The following is a 21,654-nucleotide window of genomic DNA, read 5'->3' on the forward strand; positions in this document are numbered from 1 at the left end:
AGTGTGCGGAGCACCGATCCTGCAGCAGTCAGCCCCCACTGTGCACAAGTCTTGCGGGGCATGTGCCCTTCCATGACCCACTCCCCAGGAGTGTGCGCAGTGGCAAGGAACCAGCCCCACTGCTGCCCTCTGGACAAGCCACACACGGCTCTATCCCGTTCCCCGGCTGGGCCAGGCAACCACGCATTCCTGTGCCGGGCCCCAAGCCTCATGCACAGTCTCAGCTGGGCAGGACGCACTGCCAGCCTGCAAAGGAAACCCACCATTTCCCATGCTTTTCTGCAGGGAACAGAAAACCTGGATCCATGAATGACATTACAAATTCAGGACAAATGCTATCCAAGAGTCATGTAGCCCGGGCCTGGGACTTGATGTTCCCATTCCAGGACTGTCCCACCCAATTAGGGAAGGGTTGTCACACTAGTTGATATGATGGTGGCATAGCTAGCTGTCTTCCAGTCTTTTCTTTTTCCTTTGGTATTGTGGTCAAATAGAAAGGTCAGAACTCAGTTACTGCATCTCCCATGTTCTTTGATTTCTATCCCAGGTGTTAATACACTCTAAGTTGCTTTTTAGCAAGGTGCAGGCTATAGGGAATCCTTCAGTTAGATTTCATGTAGTCCTAAAGTCAAACAGAATTTGCTGAAGTCAGACATTTTTGGTGTACTCAATGGCTGACCAGCATTATTTTGTAAAGTTGCACAAATACAGACAAGTAACTGAAAACTTCCATTTTAAAAGCCCCACAAAAGTTCATCTTTTCTTCTCCCTCTGTCAGTAGCATTTTACCTTAATTTTAAAGATCAGAGCCCTTTTTCTTACTGTATTTATTTTATGCATTTAACAGTGCTTTGCTTATGGCCAGGTAGTTTTTCCATTTGTTTGACCTGCAAAAAATCTTAGAGGGGTGGAGAGGTATTTTTAAAATAAGAACCTGGGATTTAAAAAATGCAGAAATTGACAGAACTGAAGTAGGTGTACAACTATAAAAACAATTCTAAATTTTAGGTTGATCTTTTTAAAATAATATTGAATATAGATGGGCATTCGTGAGTTGAGGCTGAAATCTCTGCAATATCTAGGCACAAAAGAAAAGAAATATCTAGGCACAAGAGAAGCAAGCTAGCCACAATGGGTGCCAACAAAGTTAATTTTACCGTAGGTGGACCCAAGGCATGGGTTAAGGCAGAATAACAGTTGCTTGCCAAGACCTCTTTGATCTTGTTAAATTGATTAATTGTTGGGGGAAGCAAAATTGGAATTTATTTATTGTCTTCTTTTTTGTTTAGTTTAATAAATCTACTGAAAATCTTTCCCATCTGTAGTATTAGCAGTCTTTGAAATCTTTTATGGATACTTTGTATGCCCTTTTGGAGTAAAAAGAAGGCCTAGGGGACCAGGGTTGTTTCTAATGGCTACAATCAGAAATTACACATAAACGGGTATAAGTGATCGGAAACTGTTTCAAATCTGCAGAGACAAGACAACCTGAGCAGGGTGTGGGACCCAGGGCAAATCAGCCTGGCCGTGGCCCTGCCCCCGGGTGCAAGGAAGCCCGTTGCTTATTGGTTCAGTCTACGCAGCTTAGACTGACCTGTGAAGATTAAATTGATTCAACCTTGGGCTTTTTGACTGTATGTGCTTAGGCTTAAAGACTTGCTGGTTTAGATAGGCAGGAGCTTTCATAGGCAACCAACCCACTTTGTTAGATGGTATGACCCACCTCTTGGAGGAGATGTACAATGTGTGTATTTGGATGATAAAACACAATGGGGAGAGCATCCTAAATTTTGTAGCCATCCTTATATCTTTGAAATTATATTGCAAGTGGGCCCTCCCCCAAAGAGCACAGGTGTTTTATCACTGTTTATTGTGTGAACTTGTGAAACTTGTTTTATTTTGAGGGTCCCTTCCCCCCGACTCCCTGCCCAAACTCCTGGAGAGACCCAAGAAGACTTTAGGACTCTGCAAACCCAGTTTCCCTCTTAATACTGTCATTTTTTCCTTCCAGTTACCAAAATGTCCACAGATGGTGGTTTTGGCGCAGCTGGCAGTAGCGATGCTCAGCAGAGTCTTCAGTCTTTCTGGCCTCGGGTTATGGAGGAGATACGAAATCTAACAGTGGTAAGAAAGTCTCAGGAAACTTTCGGAAAATTTCTAGTACAGGAAGAGTTACAGCATTTTTCATAGCACTAAAGTTGTGAGTATCTGGTCACCTGCTGCATTTGGATATGTATTGAAGACCACCACAGTGATTGTGCAGGAGTATATCAAGGTGGATCCTGGTTTCATGCACCTTTATACAATAACTTTGAATGTTAGAGCTTTGGGCTATAAAGTTTGGTCAACAATTCATTCAAATACCTAGATTTTTCAAAATATTAAGCCCAGCTGAAACAAATTTTACAGTTCAGTGAGACGTGATAGTCATCCATGATGAGCATATTGCGATTTTAAACCCAAATCTGTTAGAAGAGAGACAGTGTTTGATGGAAAGACTTTTAGTGTACTGAGAGATGCTGTTGGTTTCCTAAAGGGCATTAGAAATATTTTAAAACCTTTTGGGAGAAGTGGGAGTGAGAAGATTTTGGAATAATGTAAGTAAGTGCAATTATTGTCAGGTACTGGCCGACCTTGAGACCAACTGAAGGTCAAGAGATTGGGAATATATTGCATAACATAATACATAGCGTATTGCTCACTACTCTTGTTATATTCTGTAATACATCATATGCAGGTCAAAGTGCTTCCAGATTTTTGCTGGAAAGCTGACACTTTCTAAGTGTACATAGTATTGAAATGTTTCTCAGATTTGAAAAAAAAATCTGTGGCTTAAAGTTGGATTTTTATTTTCTCTTTCCAGAATGGGGTTTATAATGTGTCATGACTTGGTACGTTCATACACACGTTTTTATACCATTTCAAGTTTTATGAGCAGCAGCATTTAAAGCAGATTTTAGTACCAGTACTCAAGGTTTGGGGTTTTTTTCCTTCCCCCCACTCCACTAGCTTTTCTTCACTTGATAATACCACTTCTAAAACACCTTGTAACAGAGACTTTGCTTTCTCCTAGTTCTCTTATGCATTTAATGAAATAAAGTGAGAAAAATTACAGTTTTGCAACTTCATTATTTAGAATCTAAACACACACATACACTACTTTTAGGTTATTTAAAGTTGGGATCTCTTTATTAACCTCGTGTACAGTACATTAATAACATCTAGATGTTTGCAGACTAATTTTTTCCCTTGCATTTTTAAGGACATATAATTGATATCCAAGCCATGGTATCAAAGATAAAGGTATCTTGTAGCCTAATGACCTACACAATTGTCTGTGTATGAACAAGACAAATTTTCTTTGGTACGTAATCTACTGATAGTTTTAAGATCAAAAGTGCACCCTGAGAATCTCACATATATACTGTTTTTGAAGAGTGTAGTGTACCCAGTTTAAGGTCTAATCTTTGATGCGTTTGAAGCTTTGCAAATGAGTGCATCGTTTAAAAAAACACAGTGCTTGCTACCTTTTGTCATGACTCAAATCATTTAAACCTGAGTGTAATTTTGACACGCACTTTAGAAATTTGCTTGTAGATGGGATGAAAAGCTGAAATTTCAGTCCAGATTTTTTCTTTGAAATGTGAGTGGCGGAGAAAAGGGGCCTGTAACAGAAAAGCCTCTTTTAAAGAGACTGGTGCTTCTATTGTAACATTAATATAGTCTGTCTTGTCTTAAATGTGCAGTCTTTTTTTTTCATTGCGCTTCACATAACAGGAAGGCTTGATTTAAAGATGGGTGTTTAAAATGAAGAAACCTGTTTTGATAAAGTAGTCCATAAAGATAAAGCTTTAATCATATACACACCAACTCAATTCAAGAAGCAGATTTAGAAATGTTTATTCATAAAGCAGAAATAATTACTTTGTACCTTTAGTATATTGAGCTTGTATGTGCGAGAACTATAGCTTGCCTTCATCTCTGTGTGGCAATTGAATTTTTAACACTGCTGTCATGTGAATCTGTTTATTGCATTGCAAGGTAGCAAAATGTTGCTTACCAAATTGTAGCCCTTCTGCCTGAATGAAAATTTTAATGAGGACAGTGCAAGCGAGGGGGACAAGGCTGGTGGGGAGGGACAATTACTAACTGGTCCTGCACCTAATCAAGCACAGACATTACTGTATGTCTTGTCAGAAAGCCAATACACAGTGTGCTACCATATATGTGTACCTGAGCAAATTGAGATTTCATTTATATGTTTTGTGTAGCTGGGGTCAAAGCAGTCATCTGAGGTACAAACTGTTCTGGTTGCCTGCTGTTTGAGAGGATCTTTAATTTCTATTCTTGTGCTTTTGCAGTGTGCAGATTTTTAGCTATTATTCAAGGAAAATAGGAACACAGTTCAAAAAAATCCTTGAGATTTCAGCCTCCCTTATTAAGCAAAGAAGAGAAATGGCATTATACTCGAGGGCTGGTAGAAGATCTGATGAAGGATGCATTATAGCTTCAGAATTAGAGGCCTGGTGAAAACACTGAGACCTATTTTGGAAAAAAAGGAAAGATGAGGAATTGTTAGCTAGAGTTTATTTAACTGAGTAGCAGCCAGACAACATGCCTACTTCCCTTACACCAAAATTAATGCAAAAGATAAGCAGATATCAAAGAGCTCTACTACTTGTTTATAGGTATAAAACTTTCCCTGCAAGTATATCTTAAATTTAAAATATTTTTCACATATTTTATAGAAGCTACAGAGCGGATGCACTGCTGAGAGCTTTTGCAGAGGATCCACATATCTTCCCAGCAGTTAACACTAATTGGCAGCATTCTCAACATCAAAAAATTTGAGCACTTTTAAATTAGCTTCTCAACATTGAGGGGATTTGCCTATAAATTCCTACGGTCTCTCTTTTAAAAAATAAATTCTGTTTTTACCTGTCTTCGAGTTTGCAACCTGCCGCCTCTCCCTCCTTGCCATGTGTATGTGATGAATACTGGTAGAAAATTCTGTTTAAAGGCATACTAGTGGGCCTTTGTTGTCCTTGTAGGCTTTCTGCCCAGCTATCATTCTGGTCCCTAATAATCACCAAATAAACTCCAGCAGCTTCCCCCCAGCCTTAGGTAAGGGATGTTCCTTGGCCCCTAACCTCCATTAAGTTTCCTCTCCCTGTGCTCTGAAAGGTGTGAGGTACCTGCTATGCTGCATTGCACCTTTCATGGGGCTTTTCCCCTGCCCTACAGACAGTCCAGGCTGCTACTTGCAGCTCAACATCCTTTAGCTGCTGAAAGGTGAAATTGTAGGCAGCTCAGTCAGTTCCTGAGCTCTTTCTCTGGTTTGTAAGCACCCTCCAAAATAAACCCTAATTTGTGATGTGAAACAATAATATCACAAGCATTATGCCCACTGAATTAGCATTTCCTTCCAATCCAGCAGAACAGAGGCAGTCCTTTTTAAATGAAAATGCCTCCTGCTGCCCTGCTAGTAGAGCCAAATGCACCCTCTCCCGTCTCAGTGGAGGATGGCAAATTTTTCTTCTCTTTACTGAGAACATTTGCACTGACATCTCTCTCCAGGGAAACATGTTTCCTTTTATTACGCCTAGCAGATTTTTTTTTTTTTCCCCCCTTAGCTTTCATTTGGAAGGGAGAAGGCATTCTACAAAGCACTTTGTGAGAAGGGATGGTGCATCCCCTCCTCTGATGTGTAGATACTGAATGCTTATCAGTGTTTAAAGGCTTCAGGAGAAACATTATTTTCTGAGCAGGGAAAAGGGACGTAAGGAGATGTTGGGGAAAGGGGGTTACATTAGAAATGAAGTACAGCTAATCCCTTTAGCATTGGAGGTTATTCTCTGGACATAAACCCTAACAGGACATTCTTGGTCCTCTTTCTGCAGGAAGGGGTATAATTGCCGCCTTATTGCTTTCCTATAGACTGCGTATGTGCTGGATGTTCAACAGGGCATGGCAATTGGACCAGTTGCCAGTGGCCTGCTTCCCCCTCCAGACCATGACCTTTCTTCTCTGTGAGCCAGCCAGCCACTTCATTGGCAAAAAAATTGGGCAGCTCATTTGTAAACAGTTTTTACACCACATTGCCATCTGCTTCATGCCGAAACTGGCAGCTGGCCACAAGTTCAAGTAAAGGGAAGAAAACTCTTGGCCCCATGCTGGCAACCAACGCTTGTTTTTCTCATCTTCTGCATCTTTTTTCTCCTGGTCCTTTTGGTGAATTTGTTCAACACCTTCTGGTTGTCTAAAGTATCCCAAATGAATGCACTCTCTGTAAACAAGAGTTGGTCTAAAATAGTGTTTGGAAATGGCACTGCTATACAGCCACCTTCTGGAATTTGGAAAGGAATTTGGAGCAAGATAAATAGGTATGTACCAGCATCTGCCTAAGACACTGCTGACTGTATAACAGCGAGAAAGGCAGCGAAAAGTGGATGAAAGGAAGAGCACAATATGCTGAATAGTGGCTACTATACTTTGGACAAGAATAAAAATGACTACCTCTTAGAGGAAATTGTTTGTGAGCTGATCCTGATTCTTTGTAGTTCCACTTATATGCTACCTTTGCTTTGAATTATGTATTGTTTGAGATTTAATAAACCGTATTCCTGTTGTTCTCCGCAGAAAGACTTCAGAGTACAGGAGCTCCCACTGGCTCGTATTAAGAAGATTATGAAACTAGATGAAGATGTGAAGGTAAGTTCTTGCTTTCTCCTTTACATTATGAAACAAAACATGCAGTTACGAACACTTTAAATGAGTAGCATAGCTTTCAATCCCTGGAGTACAACATTTAATTAAAAAACATTATTGAACAAGTCTGTTTGAAAACTTACAAGAATTAAAATGCAGCATCAGCTAGTATAGAACAATTAAGCTGATGTCAGTATGAAAGGCCTCCTGTGGAACCTGGAGTGTGTTTTTTGAGAAGTGCTCTAAAATTGTGTTTAAATATTTATCTTTCAAAATAAAGTAGCTGTTTAATACAAACCTGTCTACGTACTTTACATGGCAAGCTCCCTTGTCTGTTAGTATCAGATTGCTTAACGAATGTTAACAAATTGATCTGTAAAACACCCTGCGAGGAACGTAACGGCACATGGGGAGCAGACGCATGGAATGTGACTTGGCAGAGGTTAAACTGGGAGGTATGATAGCTTCCGAACTGAATCCCAATTCCTTGCCGTAATCAATAGACCAGCCTTCCTCACAGCACATTAGAGATAATTATTTCTTTCCACATAAAAAAAAATGCTCAGAATACACTAGATGAGAGGTGTCAAACTCATTTCGCCATTGTCCAGATCTGAACCCACCTCCAGTGGTGGGATGAACAGCAGCGGTAGGGTGTCAGGGAGCTGCTAGGATTAATGCAGCTGTTGCTTACAACACCACTTCTGAAAGATGTCCCAGGATTCAGCTGTGGGTCCAGGCCTCAAATTCTCAGCCATTCCAGGAGCCCTGTGAGCTGGAGCACGTGGCTCTGAGGGCCAAACCCTTGCCCTAGACACATTGACAGCTCCAAAACCACCAGCATGGAGGCTAACTTTGTTAATTTTGCTACGTACTTCATGGATTTCACAGTGCTCATCAAATTAAATTGAATGACTTTATTATTCACCTAAACCGTAAAGTCTGGGCAAAAACATTTAATGTTTTGAATATAGACTTCCTGATGCTTTTCAGTTGCAAGTCCCATCCATCCATGTGTCCTTCCCAGGCATTTTTTGGTGTTTTCCTAGTTCTGCTAGTGTCCTGGTGTTGTCTGTCACTTTTCCAATCCTCTTTTTGTGTTTGTGGTTTTCATTTTTGCAAAACTAATGCAAACATATTGACATCTTAAAAATGCCTGACAGTTAAAGTGTTTCATTTATTAGCCTAAAACTTAAGCATGTTAAATGATTCAGAGAAGATGGTCTCTGGCATAAGTTTTAGGTCTAAAACGCTGAAATCTTTAAAAATGAAAAATCAATATTTAGCATGTGACTGAGGAGAATGCTGCAGTCTTCCATATACGTAGGAAGTTATACGTAGAGCTGGTGAGTAAAAATGATGCTTCGTCTTGCATAATAGGAAAAACAAAATGACAATAAATATTTTGGTGTTTTCTGATGAGACAGCTAGAGATCTTTTTGCTTTTACTCTAGAGGTCTCTGAGATGCTAACTTCCAAGGACTAAATGACTTGAACTCTTCTAATGAATACCACCTGTAGGTTAAGAGAATCTTTAACATTTAAATAAGCTCCATAAAAAGGTGTGTTCTTTGTCCATCTGTACAAAGGAATCATTCTTTTCAGCTTTGAACCAGATTGAAACCAAACCTCTTGAGTCCCAGTTCACTGCCTTACCCAAATTAATGCTAAATCCAATATAATGAAGGTAAAAGCGAGATGGAAAACAAAAGATCAGTGGCTTTCATTTAGTAAGGAGGAGATTATCCTGGGAAATAAATTTAATGCAAAGGTAGATAAAGTGAAGCAGAACTTTTAATAGAAAGGGAATTTGAGCTGTATACAACTAAGAAAATGGAGCTTGGTGCAGGTTGCTGTGTTTTATGCTGCATTCATTAATATAAAAGTGACTTCCTAAATAAATACTGTTAATAGTCTCTAGCTGTAAGGACCAGATTTTGGGAAAAGGTCTCAGTGTAACCTCTGAATTTCTGCCATTTTCTTCATGTGCAGAATTTTTGCTGTGCAAAGCTGGTAGATGATTGACTACCCAGTTTTACATATACCAAATACCACTTGCAACCGCAAGTTAAGGGCTTGGTGAGCACAGTGTTCCGTTCTGAAACTTGGCCCCAAAAAGTCAGTCATAACCAAAATTTCCACAATGCCTATTGTATGGTGCATGATAAATCGGTCTGAGAAAAGTGTGAACTCTGTTCTGGATTATCCATCAGAGTGAAAGAAGGAACCTATCACTCTGTGACAAGAAGCTTGTCCACCATATAAATTATTTGTGGTGTTTCAATTCCAGTTGTGTTCTTGGAGATTAAGACGAACTGAATAAAACTTTTTGTGTTGGCGTATCGTAATCCAGCAAGCTGAGCAATGAAACTGATGCTGCTTTATTAAATGCTCTTTCAAGGAGAATTACAGCTGACCAGTCCTCCTATGCCTGTGCTAAGTTTGAAACTAGAAGCCCTTTGGACTTTCAGATCTTTCAATGAGAAGCTCCAAATGTGGAAATCCCTTAAAACTTCCAGATTGCTGTGTTAGTCACACATAGACTATTTATTTGTTAATACTACAAAACCTCCGTGACTGGAATTCCAGGGTTTCTGTAGTACAGTAGCACACTTATTGATGAATGAATAAGATATGTTTTTCTCATTGCAGATGATTAGTGCTGAAGCTCCTGTGCTGTTTGCCAAGGCTGCTCAAATATTCATAACAGAATTGACGTTACGGGCGTGGATACACACTGAAGACAACAAACGCAGGACACTGCAGGTAATGGCAAAGCTACTTCTACTTGGTCTTGAGCTGCCATGCTTCTTTTTTGACCCTTTACTTTCTAAATGTGCACCCACCTTTAATGGGTATATATTCATGTTTTTATAGTCTGATGTTTATGGTGTATTGAGACCTCATTATGTGTACAACTGCACTTCTTCAACTGCGCTTTCATTCTTAGGTTTCCTCTCTCTGCTTTTATAGCAGTTAGCTAGTAAACTGTGGTCTGTGTAGTTGTTTTGGAACCCCTCACTTCCTCAGTCTTCACCTGTATTCATATTCATAGATTTTAAGGCCAGAAGGGACCTTGGAAGATCATCGGGTCCAGCTCCCTGCACCAAGCAGGAATGCCCCCTGCACCATGCAACGTAGATTGCATTCTTTCAGTAATGTGCCTAACACAAGCAAAGTTAAGATAATGCACAATCAGAGGGATTGGCAAAACTGTGTAAAGATAGAAACCTAAAAATTGCCCCACACAAAACTAAGCCAGAAATCCGTCTAACGTATCCCTAGGGATAACCAGTGTTGTATGCATTAATTGTCGTCACTCCAGGCCTCAAGCCACAGATAATTGTGTGACACTGGGGCCATGCTGGATTCCTTGCTTCACTTTGACAGGCAAATTGCCGCGATGGTAAAAGGTGGCATCTAGTTTCAAACCAAAACCTCCATTCTCTTGGATGTGCATGTAGTCACTCTGATTCTGCCTTTCCATTGCTGCCAGGATAGGCTAGTGAAGCTTACTGTGCCTGAGCTTGAACATCTTCAGCAGATGAAGTCTCATGATTTACCAAATGCAAACAGCACTCTCTTAAGCAACAAAAGCCAGCACAAGAATTTCACACTAATGTATTTCAAAGTCCAATAACTCCTTGTTTGTTTCAGAATCAGTTTAAAAATCCTGATCCTAATCTTTAAGGACCTGTGTTAATTGAGGCCTTGTTATCTTTAGGACTACCTCCCTCTCCACAGCAGCTGCCATTGCAAAACAGCTGCTTTCCATGGGGACTGCGCAGTTGAAGAAACACAGCTTTAGCTTTCAAAACATTTTTAGTGGACCTGAGTCATGGAAGTCCATGGCAGAGGAAATTAGATTGAACCCAGGCCTGACTGTTAAAAGAAAAATACAAGAATATATCTGTTTACTAAAGCCTTTTTCCAGAGAAGATGTTCCTTAAAATATACACTGCCTGGGGAAAAGGGAAGAAAATGTCTTTCTTGCGCTCTTTCTTCATGACCATTGTTTAGTACTTAAATGCCGAGATGATACATGCCTCAAATGCTTCAGATAACCTAAAGTGTGAGGCCTGATAACCCTTCTAATTTGTTCTCCTAGCTAGCAGGAAAAAATGCAGGTATTTTTAACTCAATCACATTGTGCTTATCACATGTAGAAGTCTCTAGCTTCAGTAAATTTCCTTCACTTCTTCTAGTGCTGAAATAGGATCTCCCCTTCTTGTGTAAACTCTTGAAATCAACCCCACTATTTCTAAAGATGGCCTACAGGTTAGGCTACTTTCCAGCCATGCATTTCAGCAGTTTTTTATTCACAAAAAACATACTTTCTTTTAAAAAAGAAAAAAAAACAGCTGCTTTTGCCCTTGAGCTTTGTCAGGACTTGACATAGTGCTGTCCAGCAATGATGGACTGCAGCCTAACTCTTGTCGGTTCAGATTCTCGCTATCCTGATGTGACACTAATCTTATGGTTACTCTTCAAGTAGTGTATAGCCCTATCACCATCCAAGGTGATAAGTACTAGTAATTTTTAGGGGATAATGTCATTTCTAACAGCCCCCCACAGTTGCCTTGGGCTCTTTTCTCCTTCATGGATTTTTCTTCTGATGCATTTAGTCTGCTGAGTCTAGATCTTATCTTTTTGTTCTGCCTGCTTTCTCTTAACCATCTCCATTGCCATCCTGCATGCTAAGTATGTTCCTTTAATGTTAGTTAGGATGCTTCTCTCCAAATAAGACTCCGTAATTCCCAGTTAACTCTTTCTCCTTTACTCACCCTCCCTCCCTGCCCCTGCCATCCCACCTCTCCCACTGGTTATATATTCTTCCACTCTAAAATATTTTAAGCAGTTTCCAGGCTGTTGCTGTGAATTTTGCTCTCTTTATGTTTCTAATTCCTCTTTATGATATCATAACACTACCACTTGTGTATACCCCCTTGACAGAATGTGGAATATAATCAAACTAAATTTACCTTATAAATTAGTGGTTCACTTGCACTTACACTAGAATTGGCTCAAAAAGTAACTAGCAAGAGTAGTCTCTTCTTTCTTGCCCCAAAAACAACTGTGGGAGGTTGTTAATAGTATTGATGCTTGCCTCATTTAAGCGTTAGCCTAGTGCAGTAGTGAGAGAGATATTTTAAGTAAAGATATTTGGTTTTATAATGGCTACTATATAGTATCCACTTGTGTGGCAATTAGTATACTTAAAAAGTGCACACTAGTAAGTCTGTAGGAGCCATTAAATAGAAACCTATTAAAAAGACTGAATTTTACAGCATCAAGAGTATTTATTGCAGAAGAGGGACTGTAGTCCATCAGCCTGGGGTTTCTGCGTCCAAGTAAAAAGCCAAAAGTACTATCCAGTTTGCGGTGATCTTTATTGCATACAAAAATGATTGTCGAGTTTGCTTTTTTTATCTTGATACTAAACTTTTTTCTGCATTACTAGATAAAAAGGAGTGAAATAGTGAAATGAAGATTGTATTCAGAGCTTGTTCTGAGTACACACAAGCTGTTGATCTGTTACTAATTTGCCTCTTGCTTTGGTGTGTTGCAGGGTCTCAGAATAATGTGCTTACAGCTAGCTAGCCAAGTTTGCAGTGCCCTGGCTAGCTGCTGCTGTTTCTCTGATTCTGCCTTTGAGTGTGATTTAACTTGATATAGCTAGCACGCCAGATCTATTCCAGAATTCCTGGGAACATTCCACGTGTCAGTGGGCAGAATCCAACTGATTTGGGAGGAATATCAAGGACCAGAAGAGAGAAAATGAGGCATTTACAGCCTTTGTCCCCTGTTTAGCAAATCCACAACTGCAGGCACCTTTTAATTGTTGATAGCTAAAGGAACTGCTGAAGGGTAGCCACAGATACCTTCCAAAATAACAATATCCCTGTATCACTGCTCAGCATGCTTGAAGTAAGGGGGAGCACAGTGGCAGGGGAGTTGCTGTGTTTCAGTCCACCCTCTCCCATCACAGGCCCCTTACCATGCTGTGCAAGCTTCCCATGGTCTGGGGCAGGCAGCATGGGCACTGCTTGTCCCCGTCCTGTACTTGAATCTAAGATGAGTGGTTTTCCCTTCACCATTGAATGGGTGACCTCATCTTGGATTCAAGTAATTATAGCAATGAGGAAGGAAGGAGGGGGCACAAATCCCCTGGAATGAGCAGAGGAAACAGAGAGGGTACAGTAGGTAAGGGAGAAGGCAGTAACAGCACACAAGCCCTGGCAGAGAGAGAATTGTAGGGCTTGCTTGGAAGGAAGGTGGGCACATCAAGACCTGTCATGGGGAGAGAAAATGGGAAGTAGGCCCCTGGCATGACAGAGGAAGTGGAGGAGTTGAAGGAAAGTAGAGGGATGGGAAGATAGACACAGTGAACATTTTTTTAATCACAAATGATTAAATGAAATGAAGGAATGCAGGAAGGTCCTGCTTATGTTTTTAGTGCGCTCAACCCACAGATGCTGCGAAGTGAGCAACGCCCAGCATGTGTGCACCAGAGTCATTCAGGAAAATCAGGGTTATCGACTCTGGCAGCTACAATTATTTCCATTTGTGTTTTGTTGCAGAGGAATGACATAGCCATGGCAATTACCAAATTCGATCAATTTGATTTTCTCATTGATATTGTTCCAAGAGATGAACTGAAGCCTCCAAAACGTCAGGTGAGAAAAGAACATTGTTACTGCTATTCTTTTATTTGTATGGGTGAATTTCCACTGCGGGAGTTTCTGCCTTTATGAGGCGAGCTTCAAATGTAAGTAAAAGACAGTTGTCTGCTGGCTTGCAGCATTTAATGTATTTCAGCTTTTTGGATTATTTGTGTTTTCTGTTGTCAGTATGGTAAATACTGGTGGTGACTGCTGTCGCCATTTGCCTCTGAGACACATAACTGAGCCCAAGTTAGAAACCGGAGTTATAGCATGTGCATTAAATACTGAAAATGCCAACAAGAATTGCATAAAACAGAACATGTGATTGTCATTACATGTACTTATAGTCGTGTAAGTAACAAGTGTGTGGCTGCATATGGTTGCACCCGGTATCTGTTTGGATAGAGAAGAAAAAATAAAAGTCCATGTTTTTTTCCACCATTGAAGCTCATGAATCTGTTTCATGAAACGTTTCTTCTTCAGTATATGTAATTGCTCTATTGTAAAGGGCCATAATGACTGCTCACGTAGGTGGCAAGCGCACTGGGCAGGAATTTGGGATACCAGACTTCTATTCCCAGCTCTAATCTCTGCCTGCTGAGAAATTTCAGACCAATCATTTCCTTGCCTCTGTGTTTCCATTTCTCCATGTGTGAACTGTGGGTAACAATACCAGCCCCCATGTAAAGCTTTTTAATTTAATGATGAAAAGTACTGTGTTGGAACCACATAGTATTGTTCTGGTCAAAATCTGAGAGAGAGTGTGTGTGTGTGTGTGTGTGTGTGTGTGTGTGTGTTTCTTTTGGCATTTCCTCATCCAAATGTCCAACTGGCAGCACAAGTTAGATCGGGGTGGCCAATCTGTAGCATACATGCCACAAGTAGCCCAGGCAGCCTCTGTGTGTGGCACAGGGCAGATCAAACACAACAACAAATAGGGCAGAAAGCAGAGCAGTGGATCAGGCAAAGGAAGGAGATTGGATTGGCACCCAAGGAGGGTGCAGGGCTAATTTGTGGCATGCCTGGCAGAAAGGTCAGTGCTCACTGAGTTAGATTATAGAAAATTTAAGCTATTGGCATTTTGCAGTAACAGTTCTTTTTAAACTGGAAATTTGTGTGAAACTGACTTTTCCATCATGGCTGAGGGACAGGATGTTTAATAGAGATGATATATAACAAATGTTGTTAATATTATAAATGCAAGAATGTCTAGAAACCCATCTACCTCTTGTATTTTGTCTGGAGGATAAGAAGGAAACACTGCTTCCCATACAAGTACCACATCCTGCATCTTCCTGGGCAGTCGATGCTGCTGTAAACATCCTTGACTGGAAGCTGTAAGGTGCTAGAAGGAGCTTTCAGTCGGATGTTTACAGCGGCAGGCTGCCACAGTCATCCGAGTACCAGGTGTGCTTTGAAACTTAACAGGTTTGTGCTTTAAGAGTCCTTGTTTCTCTGCCTCTCTTGAGACCATGCCAAAAAATGGACCAGGTTCAGGGTAAAGCCTAGTTTCATTACCTCTGAATGAACAGAGTAACAGATCTTTCTGCTAGGCTGGTTCATCACATGTAATCTAAAAGGTTTATATTCCCTCTGCTGCTTAAAATAACCTGTTCAGTTAGATGGCTATTCATCTCTTTTCCATGGTCAGACTGTTGTACCTCCTTCACTGCTAGCTGCATGGTAGGCTGAATTAAAGGTGGGTTAACATCCAGTAGCTTACAGCCTTCTAGAACATGTCTGGAGTTGCAAGATGAGACTTTGTTCAGTAACTCCTGGAATCAGGAGTTCTTGAATTCTTGACTTCTTTAAAGTGTGCAAAGCTGAAGCGATCCCTTCCTCTCCAGGTAATTTGGGTCTAGTGCTTTGTAGGTACTATAACAAATGCTTTACTTGCTGGTGGGACCACTTTTGTGATACTTGTGAAGGTTTGAGTTTGCCTATGAATTGTGGAAAATGCAAGGTAGCATTGAGAATTTTTTACACTAGCAACTACCCTAGCACCTCTGGAAGTGTGATAAAGGAGTCTGCTTGCTTGAGGATAAATCCCTGCAGCCGTATTGCATAGGAATTGTTCAGTTGTGCATTGAGCTCGGGGAAGTTTCCCTTCAAATTCAGATTGGCTCACACACAGAAGATATCTTTGTTTCAGATGCCGAAAACAGCAGTTTCAGTACTGATATTAATCTTTGGTTTTGCACAGTCTTTTATCAAGGTCTTCATGGTGTTGGTAGCGGCCCTTCAAAAGAAGGAAATACACATTTATCCTTTGACTTTTTGCTATAGGCGCAATCACCTACCCTGTCATTTCTGGAAACCTGTGGCTTTCTAGTGAACAAGAAAGTAAGTCTACGACACCCACTTCACTCCCAAATGCTACATAGAGTAGTAATAGAATACCACTTACTGGAAGGCATTCTTCACGGGGGGAAAACATGCATATAAAAATCAACAAAGTCCAATTATTACAGTACATATTTGTTGGGAATAATGTGGTCTAAATATACTAGCTCACATGATGAATGTCGTATATGAAAGCATTATGTGCATTCCTTCCTTTCCCTAAGACTTGCTTGCTTATCCCCACATCAGTAAACGGAATACAGTTTCTCCAAAGATAACCTATTATTTACCAAAATAGTAGAACTGATTCTCAGTGGAGCACCCTAGACAGCAGCAATATGGAAGTAATTAAGAATACTAACTTGAGGAGGGGGGGCCTGCATCTCAGGAGACCTGGCACAATTGGGAAGACTGGTTAGGCATAAAGACATAACTAGGCTGTAAGTGAGAACAATCAGTCATTGCCCCAGAGAGGAAGTCAGTCTCTCTCCCAGATGTATTCCTGTTTGATGCTCCCAGTCTTCGATTTTATACAATACTGTATAGTTCTGTCCAGGTAGGACAGGCAAAACACCTTAAACACAATAATACTCCATACCTAAAGGACATGGGGTTGTTGCCTTGCATGTTTAACATTTCTTATGAAATGAATGCAGTAAGAATAGTATTTAGTTATCTAATCCAAAATATAAAATACTTTGGTAGTATGTTACAGCAAATAACAGTAACTGTACACATTCACGTCAGTCTTTCTCAGTGATCCACTACAATAAAGCTTTTTCCCCTGGGTTGCATAGCATAAATACCTGTGGAACCACGTCAGCGCTTGCTCTGAGATAGGCTTTGCAAAATCTCTGCTGCAGATACACCTGCAGATGTCCGTGAACAGTGCTGAATCAACTAGAAATACATTTTCCAGGAGCAGGAGAGTTATGATGGGTGATTATAACTTATAAAGTAGAGGAAGAATTTTTAGTGGAAAAGCACAAGTCTTATTCAACAACTTTGCAAAGTTGCTGCCTGAAGGATGAAAGCTTGCATTTTTGGCTAAGGCTGCAATCTCTATTTTATCTCTACTGCAGCTAAGATCATTTGACAAGTTAGTGGTGATTACATGGAAGAGTTGGTGGAGAAATGCACTGTTATATTGCTCTGCTAACTCCAGCTATGGGCTGAATATAAAAGGCTTCAAATCATAACATGTAACCTGGTTTAAACGGGTTCATATTTTAAAGCCATTTCTGCCTGGAGCACTGTGATACGTTAACCTGCACTGCATGCTTTAGTACGATGGTGAGTTGGTTTAATTCTTGTTCGAGAGCTTAATTAGGAATCCAGAGCGTTGCCATCCTTGAAACAGGCTCTCTGAGTAGCTTGCTGTGCCAGAATTGCTACAACTGTTCCCTTTGCGTGATTTTTCATGGTTGGATGAAGAGAGACATGACTTTAACTGATGTACTCTGCTAATAGCAAGAACAGCAGTGAATATGTTTTAACTTCATTGTGAATAGCATGGAGGGTTTATACTGTAAAGAGCCCAAGGAAGCGGGGTGAAAATAATCCAGTGAATTCACTCGCATAGGAAAGGATGTAAAAATAAATTTTGGGTGTTTTGGGTCTGTACTTGCCACTGGGTGGGTGGTACTGTTTACTCCCAGATTCAAGCTCAGAAGTAATTTCTTTCTCAGCTAACACGTTTCTTTTGCTTTCTTAGGGAGAAATATGCATAAATGTTTCGGGAGGAGGAGAGGACTGGATGCTGGAGTGCACTTGCACTTCGATTTTTCTCTGATCTGACTCTGCTTTGCATTGTGTATCAATAAATGCATTCAGGATTGATAGTGCTGCCTTTGTACACTGTAAGGGTATCGAGTCAGCAGTTTTGCATGCTTGCCCCCACATCATCCCTTGCCAATGTGTCTCACCTTTCCTTTGAAGAAATCAGCTCACATGAGGGAGGGGGAAGCTCAGGTTCTAGAGGCGATTCAGTCTTTAAATCCCTGTTCAAACGGACAACAAAGGTTCCAGTTAGTGTCAGGGATGCAGGCACCTGTCTGCTAGGAACTGCGCTCATTTTACATACGCCACTAAGAAGCCATCCAGTGAATTTTTTTCAGTTGCTTTCAACTTGAGCATGGACTGAACTGGCAGCTTGGAGGAAAAGGTAGCACTTTTCTAAACCCCTCGCCATCTGAACTACCCATATCTTGATCTTGTTTCTCTTGAGTGTATAAATTGTTTCACATTAGCATCCTAAATAAGTAATTATAATTTATGCTGATTTGTGGGGAACCTGTGTTTAATACAGGGGAGTCGAGTAAGTTTTAGTAATCTGGAATTTACCATGCTGTAGCATGTGTAAACATCCTACACTCTCAGCTGTGAACTCAAGGTGGCTGGGAGAGGGTTGTTTACGCCTTCTGCCATGGTCTGAACATCTGGAGGAGTGCATTCATTACTAGGTGTACGAACAGTCTGCTTCTTAAGAGCCAAAGTATGGCTTCTTGAATGCAAGCTCATCTCTGGCTAGTGTAATAGCCAAACGTTTCACTTTGTAGCCTGAAATACCATTAACCAGTGTGGTTTCAATGTTCCCAAAGCCATGGTTAGATAAACTTGAACAGGAAAAAGCTGCAGCATTTCCTGCACTTGTAACAAAGAATCATAACAGGATCTTTAGGTCTTTGATGTAATAAATGTTGAGGTACTTCAATGCCGCCCCCCCCCCCCCCCCCCCCCCCCTTCCACTGGAATCAGATAGTGTGCAATAGCAATGCTTGTCAGAATCATTCCAGTTCTGGAAAACTTCTGTTCCCAGATCCATTGGCATATAGAGATCAGGTTTGTGGTTTTTACTTCCAGTGGTTTAACAGCAAGAGCTAGACTGTTCTGCATACAAGCTAAAGAGCAGGCTTCAGAGAGACAGTATTTGTAAGTCTCTTCCTGGTGCAATTGCAATTAGTTCTGTGCTGAGATAACAGACCTTGATGGAATTTACTGACGAGCACTGCAGTTGAATGGTTTTTAACTGTGGTAATTGTTTGCTCATTTGCTTCCCATAATGAAATGGGTGATTACTTTGCATTCAGAAGTCTGAAATGCTTTGATTTTGTGTAGCTCAATAAAAGTCTGTGGAAACCCATTATTTCCATTTTGATTTATCATTATGGGACTGGTTTTTGAATTCACTTTCCCCTGGCTTAAACCATTGAGAACCTAACATTAAGGATTCTGTTGCGCTGTTTATAAGGGCATATTTCAGATAGAATTTTGTTGTTTAATATTCTTTTCTCCTTACCTCTTTTCCTCTCGTGCTGCAGGAAGAAGTGCGTCAGGCTGTGACTCCAGCTGAACCTGTCCAGTACTATTTCACTCTTGCTCAGCAGCCTGCTGCAGTACAGGTACAAGGGCAACAGCAAGGACAACAGACCACCACATCTACAACTACCATCCAACCAGGACAGATAATCATTGCTCAGCCTCAGCAGGGGCAGGTCAGTGAGCAAACACAGCTTGAGGGACTTGTGATTCCTCATAGCCAGTTAAATCCTAGATTTCCTTACTCTAAACCAGGGCTGTCCAGTTGGTGGCCCATAGGCCATGTATGGTCCTCAAAGGAAAAACCTGTGGTCTTCAGGCTTCAGGACTGGGTGCCACTCCTGCCATTACTGTCCTGCTGCTGCTGCCAGAGCCACCAGGCTCCCCTTCCCTCCTCCAGCTTCTGCTTCCTGCCCTTGCCCCTGGAGGCCGGGCAGAGCAGCCTGTGGGTCTAAGGGAGCCTGTGGCTGGGAGAGTTGGAGGGATCTGGAGGTGCTGATGGGGGGAGAGGGGCATGCAGTGTGCAGCCCAGGAAGCCTCCAGCCACTCAGAAGTTGAATGGCCTGGATCTGTGCTATGTAGAAAAAAATCTAGCATGTGTATTTGGCAGGTGCTGTATTTCTTACCTGACACACTCTGCAACTAATTACTTCTTAGCCATTCACTAGGAAAGCTGTTGCTATACTATGGGCAAACTGTATTGTAATGTCTCAATTTAAGGTCATCGTGCAACTCTTGAATGAGAGCAAGCAGGGCTACAACAAAGAGTGTTTTCATTTCTTCCAAAATCAAGTTCTATATTTTTCATGCACAGTTGTGGTGGTGAATTAGCTGTATGGTCACTTAATCATCCCTTTGTCAATGCAAATAATTTGTCCTAATAATAAAAGAACTGTAGGATAACCATAGGCTGCCTGGTATATCTCCTCTAGGGAGTCGCTAAAGAAATGGTACATCCTCTATGTATTTTAAAAATAGATCGCATGCACTGGTTTTGTTTTCATGAGGCTTTAAAAAATCATCCTGCCACTTAAAAATTTAGCTATCCAAATAAATTATGTATTGTGTAACTTGTGAAGGGAGAGGTGCCTCCAGTTAACCAGAACTCCCAGCAAGTAACATCTCCCAATAACAGTAGAAAACTATTTTTTTTGATGTGGCTGAAAGCCTCTAGAAAACGTAGCACTGTCCATCTCCACCTCCCAGATCCAAAGGATAAACCTCTTTTAATGTCATAGGTCTGTATTCGTCTCAATTGGTTATTGTAAAATTATATGGGAGACCTGGGAATATATGGACAGACTGTGTACAATGCAAGTCATGTGTTTTGCACTGAAGCAGAGATAGTTAAAGCATTTGTACGAGCCTCCTTAATAGGAGAATGATGTTCCCATATTTTCAGAAACAAATGTAGGTCTGTTGCTTCATAGGAGTAAGCTGATCCATTATTCCAAAGCAAGTGAGGGCAGCTGTGTGACAGATTCTGCCACTTGCATTCAGAAGTGAAACTGTAATGCATTTTTGTCCTTGAACGGGCACTGTCAATCATGTATCTCTCACAACTTTACTGGATTTTATTCTTACCCCTGTTTATAAACACATTCTAAAGCTGGAAAGTAGTGACACTTTGAAAATAAAATATAGTATGTATAACATGGGTGGGCAGTTGAAGAGAGAACATGGAGCCAGCCTAGTTTCTCTGTGTTTAGTAAAAGTTTGTTGCTGTGTTTCTGGTGTTCTAGGTACCAGTGTAGCTTTTTTTTGTCCATACAAGCATCTTTTTTGGAGGAAAGACATTCCAGTGATTATTCCAGTGTCTAACTCCGGAATTGAGAAACCTGGCTTCACGTCCTTGCTGTGCCCCAGGCTTCCTGTGTGGTATTTGCCAAGTCACTTAGCCTTCTTGTGGTTCACTTCCCCCATCTGTACAATGGGCAGAATAGCACATTGCTGGCATGGGTGTTGTGAGGATAATACATTGGACTCTAAGGTGCCTAGGTACGACAATAATGAGAGCCAGGTAAGCACCTGAGAGAGATCTTAAGTAATAGCAAAAATGCATGTTCACATCTGCAGATAAGCTTTAGTATTAAACTCTGTAGATTTTCTTGAAATGTAAAATTACCACTTTCTGTTTCTTGACAGCAGTAGATTTAGAATCCTGGAAATAGTCTCTGCTAGCTTTTTACAGCATGGAAGTAGGCCACATTTTAAGCATCAGCACCAGGGGTTATAACATAAACCCTTGTTACTGGCTTTAGACTTCTGAGGTTCTGCTTCCTCTCGGACCAGGCAGTCAGCGTTCCTTCCTGTCTTTGCTTGCAGACTACCCCAGTGACCATGCAGGTTGGCGAGGGTCAGCAGGTACAGATTGTCCAGGCACAGCCCCAAGGACAAACGCAGCAGGCTCAGAGTGGAACTGGGCAGACTATGCAAGTCATGCAGCAGATCATCACCAACACTGGAGAAATCCAGCAAATACCGGTAAGGCTCTACCAGAGAGCACAGAACAGTCTAAGGTCCTGGGTCAAACTCTGTTCTGTCAGACCTGTTATAGGACCAGGCATCTGTGTACTTGATGGTGAGAGAGGAAATGTATTGAGTGGTATTTTTTGCCCCT

At 41.1% G+C, this 21,654-nt stretch overlaps 1 protein-coding gene across 3 annotated transcripts in view; it reads left to right on the top strand.

The window, feature by feature from the left end:
- The window catches only part of NFYC (nuclear transcription factor Y subunit gamma), a 58,906-nt gene that overhangs the window by 29,707 nt on the left and 7,545 nt on the right, over nucleotides 1–21,654 (top strand). For all 3 annotated transcript variants that reach the window (XM_019547783.1, XM_019547781.1, XM_019547782.1), the window contains 6 exons: nucleotides 2,012–2,124; nucleotides 6,640–6,711; nucleotides 9,361–9,474; nucleotides 13,290–13,385; nucleotides 19,037–19,210; nucleotides 21,360–21,518. In XM_019547783.1, coding sequence (XP_019403328.1) covers nucleotides 2,020–2,124; nucleotides 6,640–6,711; nucleotides 9,361–9,474; nucleotides 13,290–13,385; nucleotides 19,037–19,210; nucleotides 21,360–21,518 — 720 coding nt within the window. In that variant the 5' untranslated portion in view covers nucleotides 2,012–2,019. The remainder of the gene's footprint in view (nucleotides 1–2,011; nucleotides 2,125–6,639; nucleotides 6,712–9,360; nucleotides 9,475–13,289; nucleotides 13,386–19,036; nucleotides 19,211–21,359; nucleotides 21,519–21,654) is intronic.

Source organism: Crocodylus porosus, unplaced genomic scaffold, assembly GCF_001723895.1.
Source record: "Crocodylus porosus isolate Cpor-Errol unplaced genomic scaffold, CroPor_comp1, whole genome shotgun sequence".
In the NCBI taxonomy this organism is placed as follows: Eukaryota; Metazoa; Chordata; order Crocodylia; family Crocodylidae; genus Crocodylus; species Crocodylus porosus.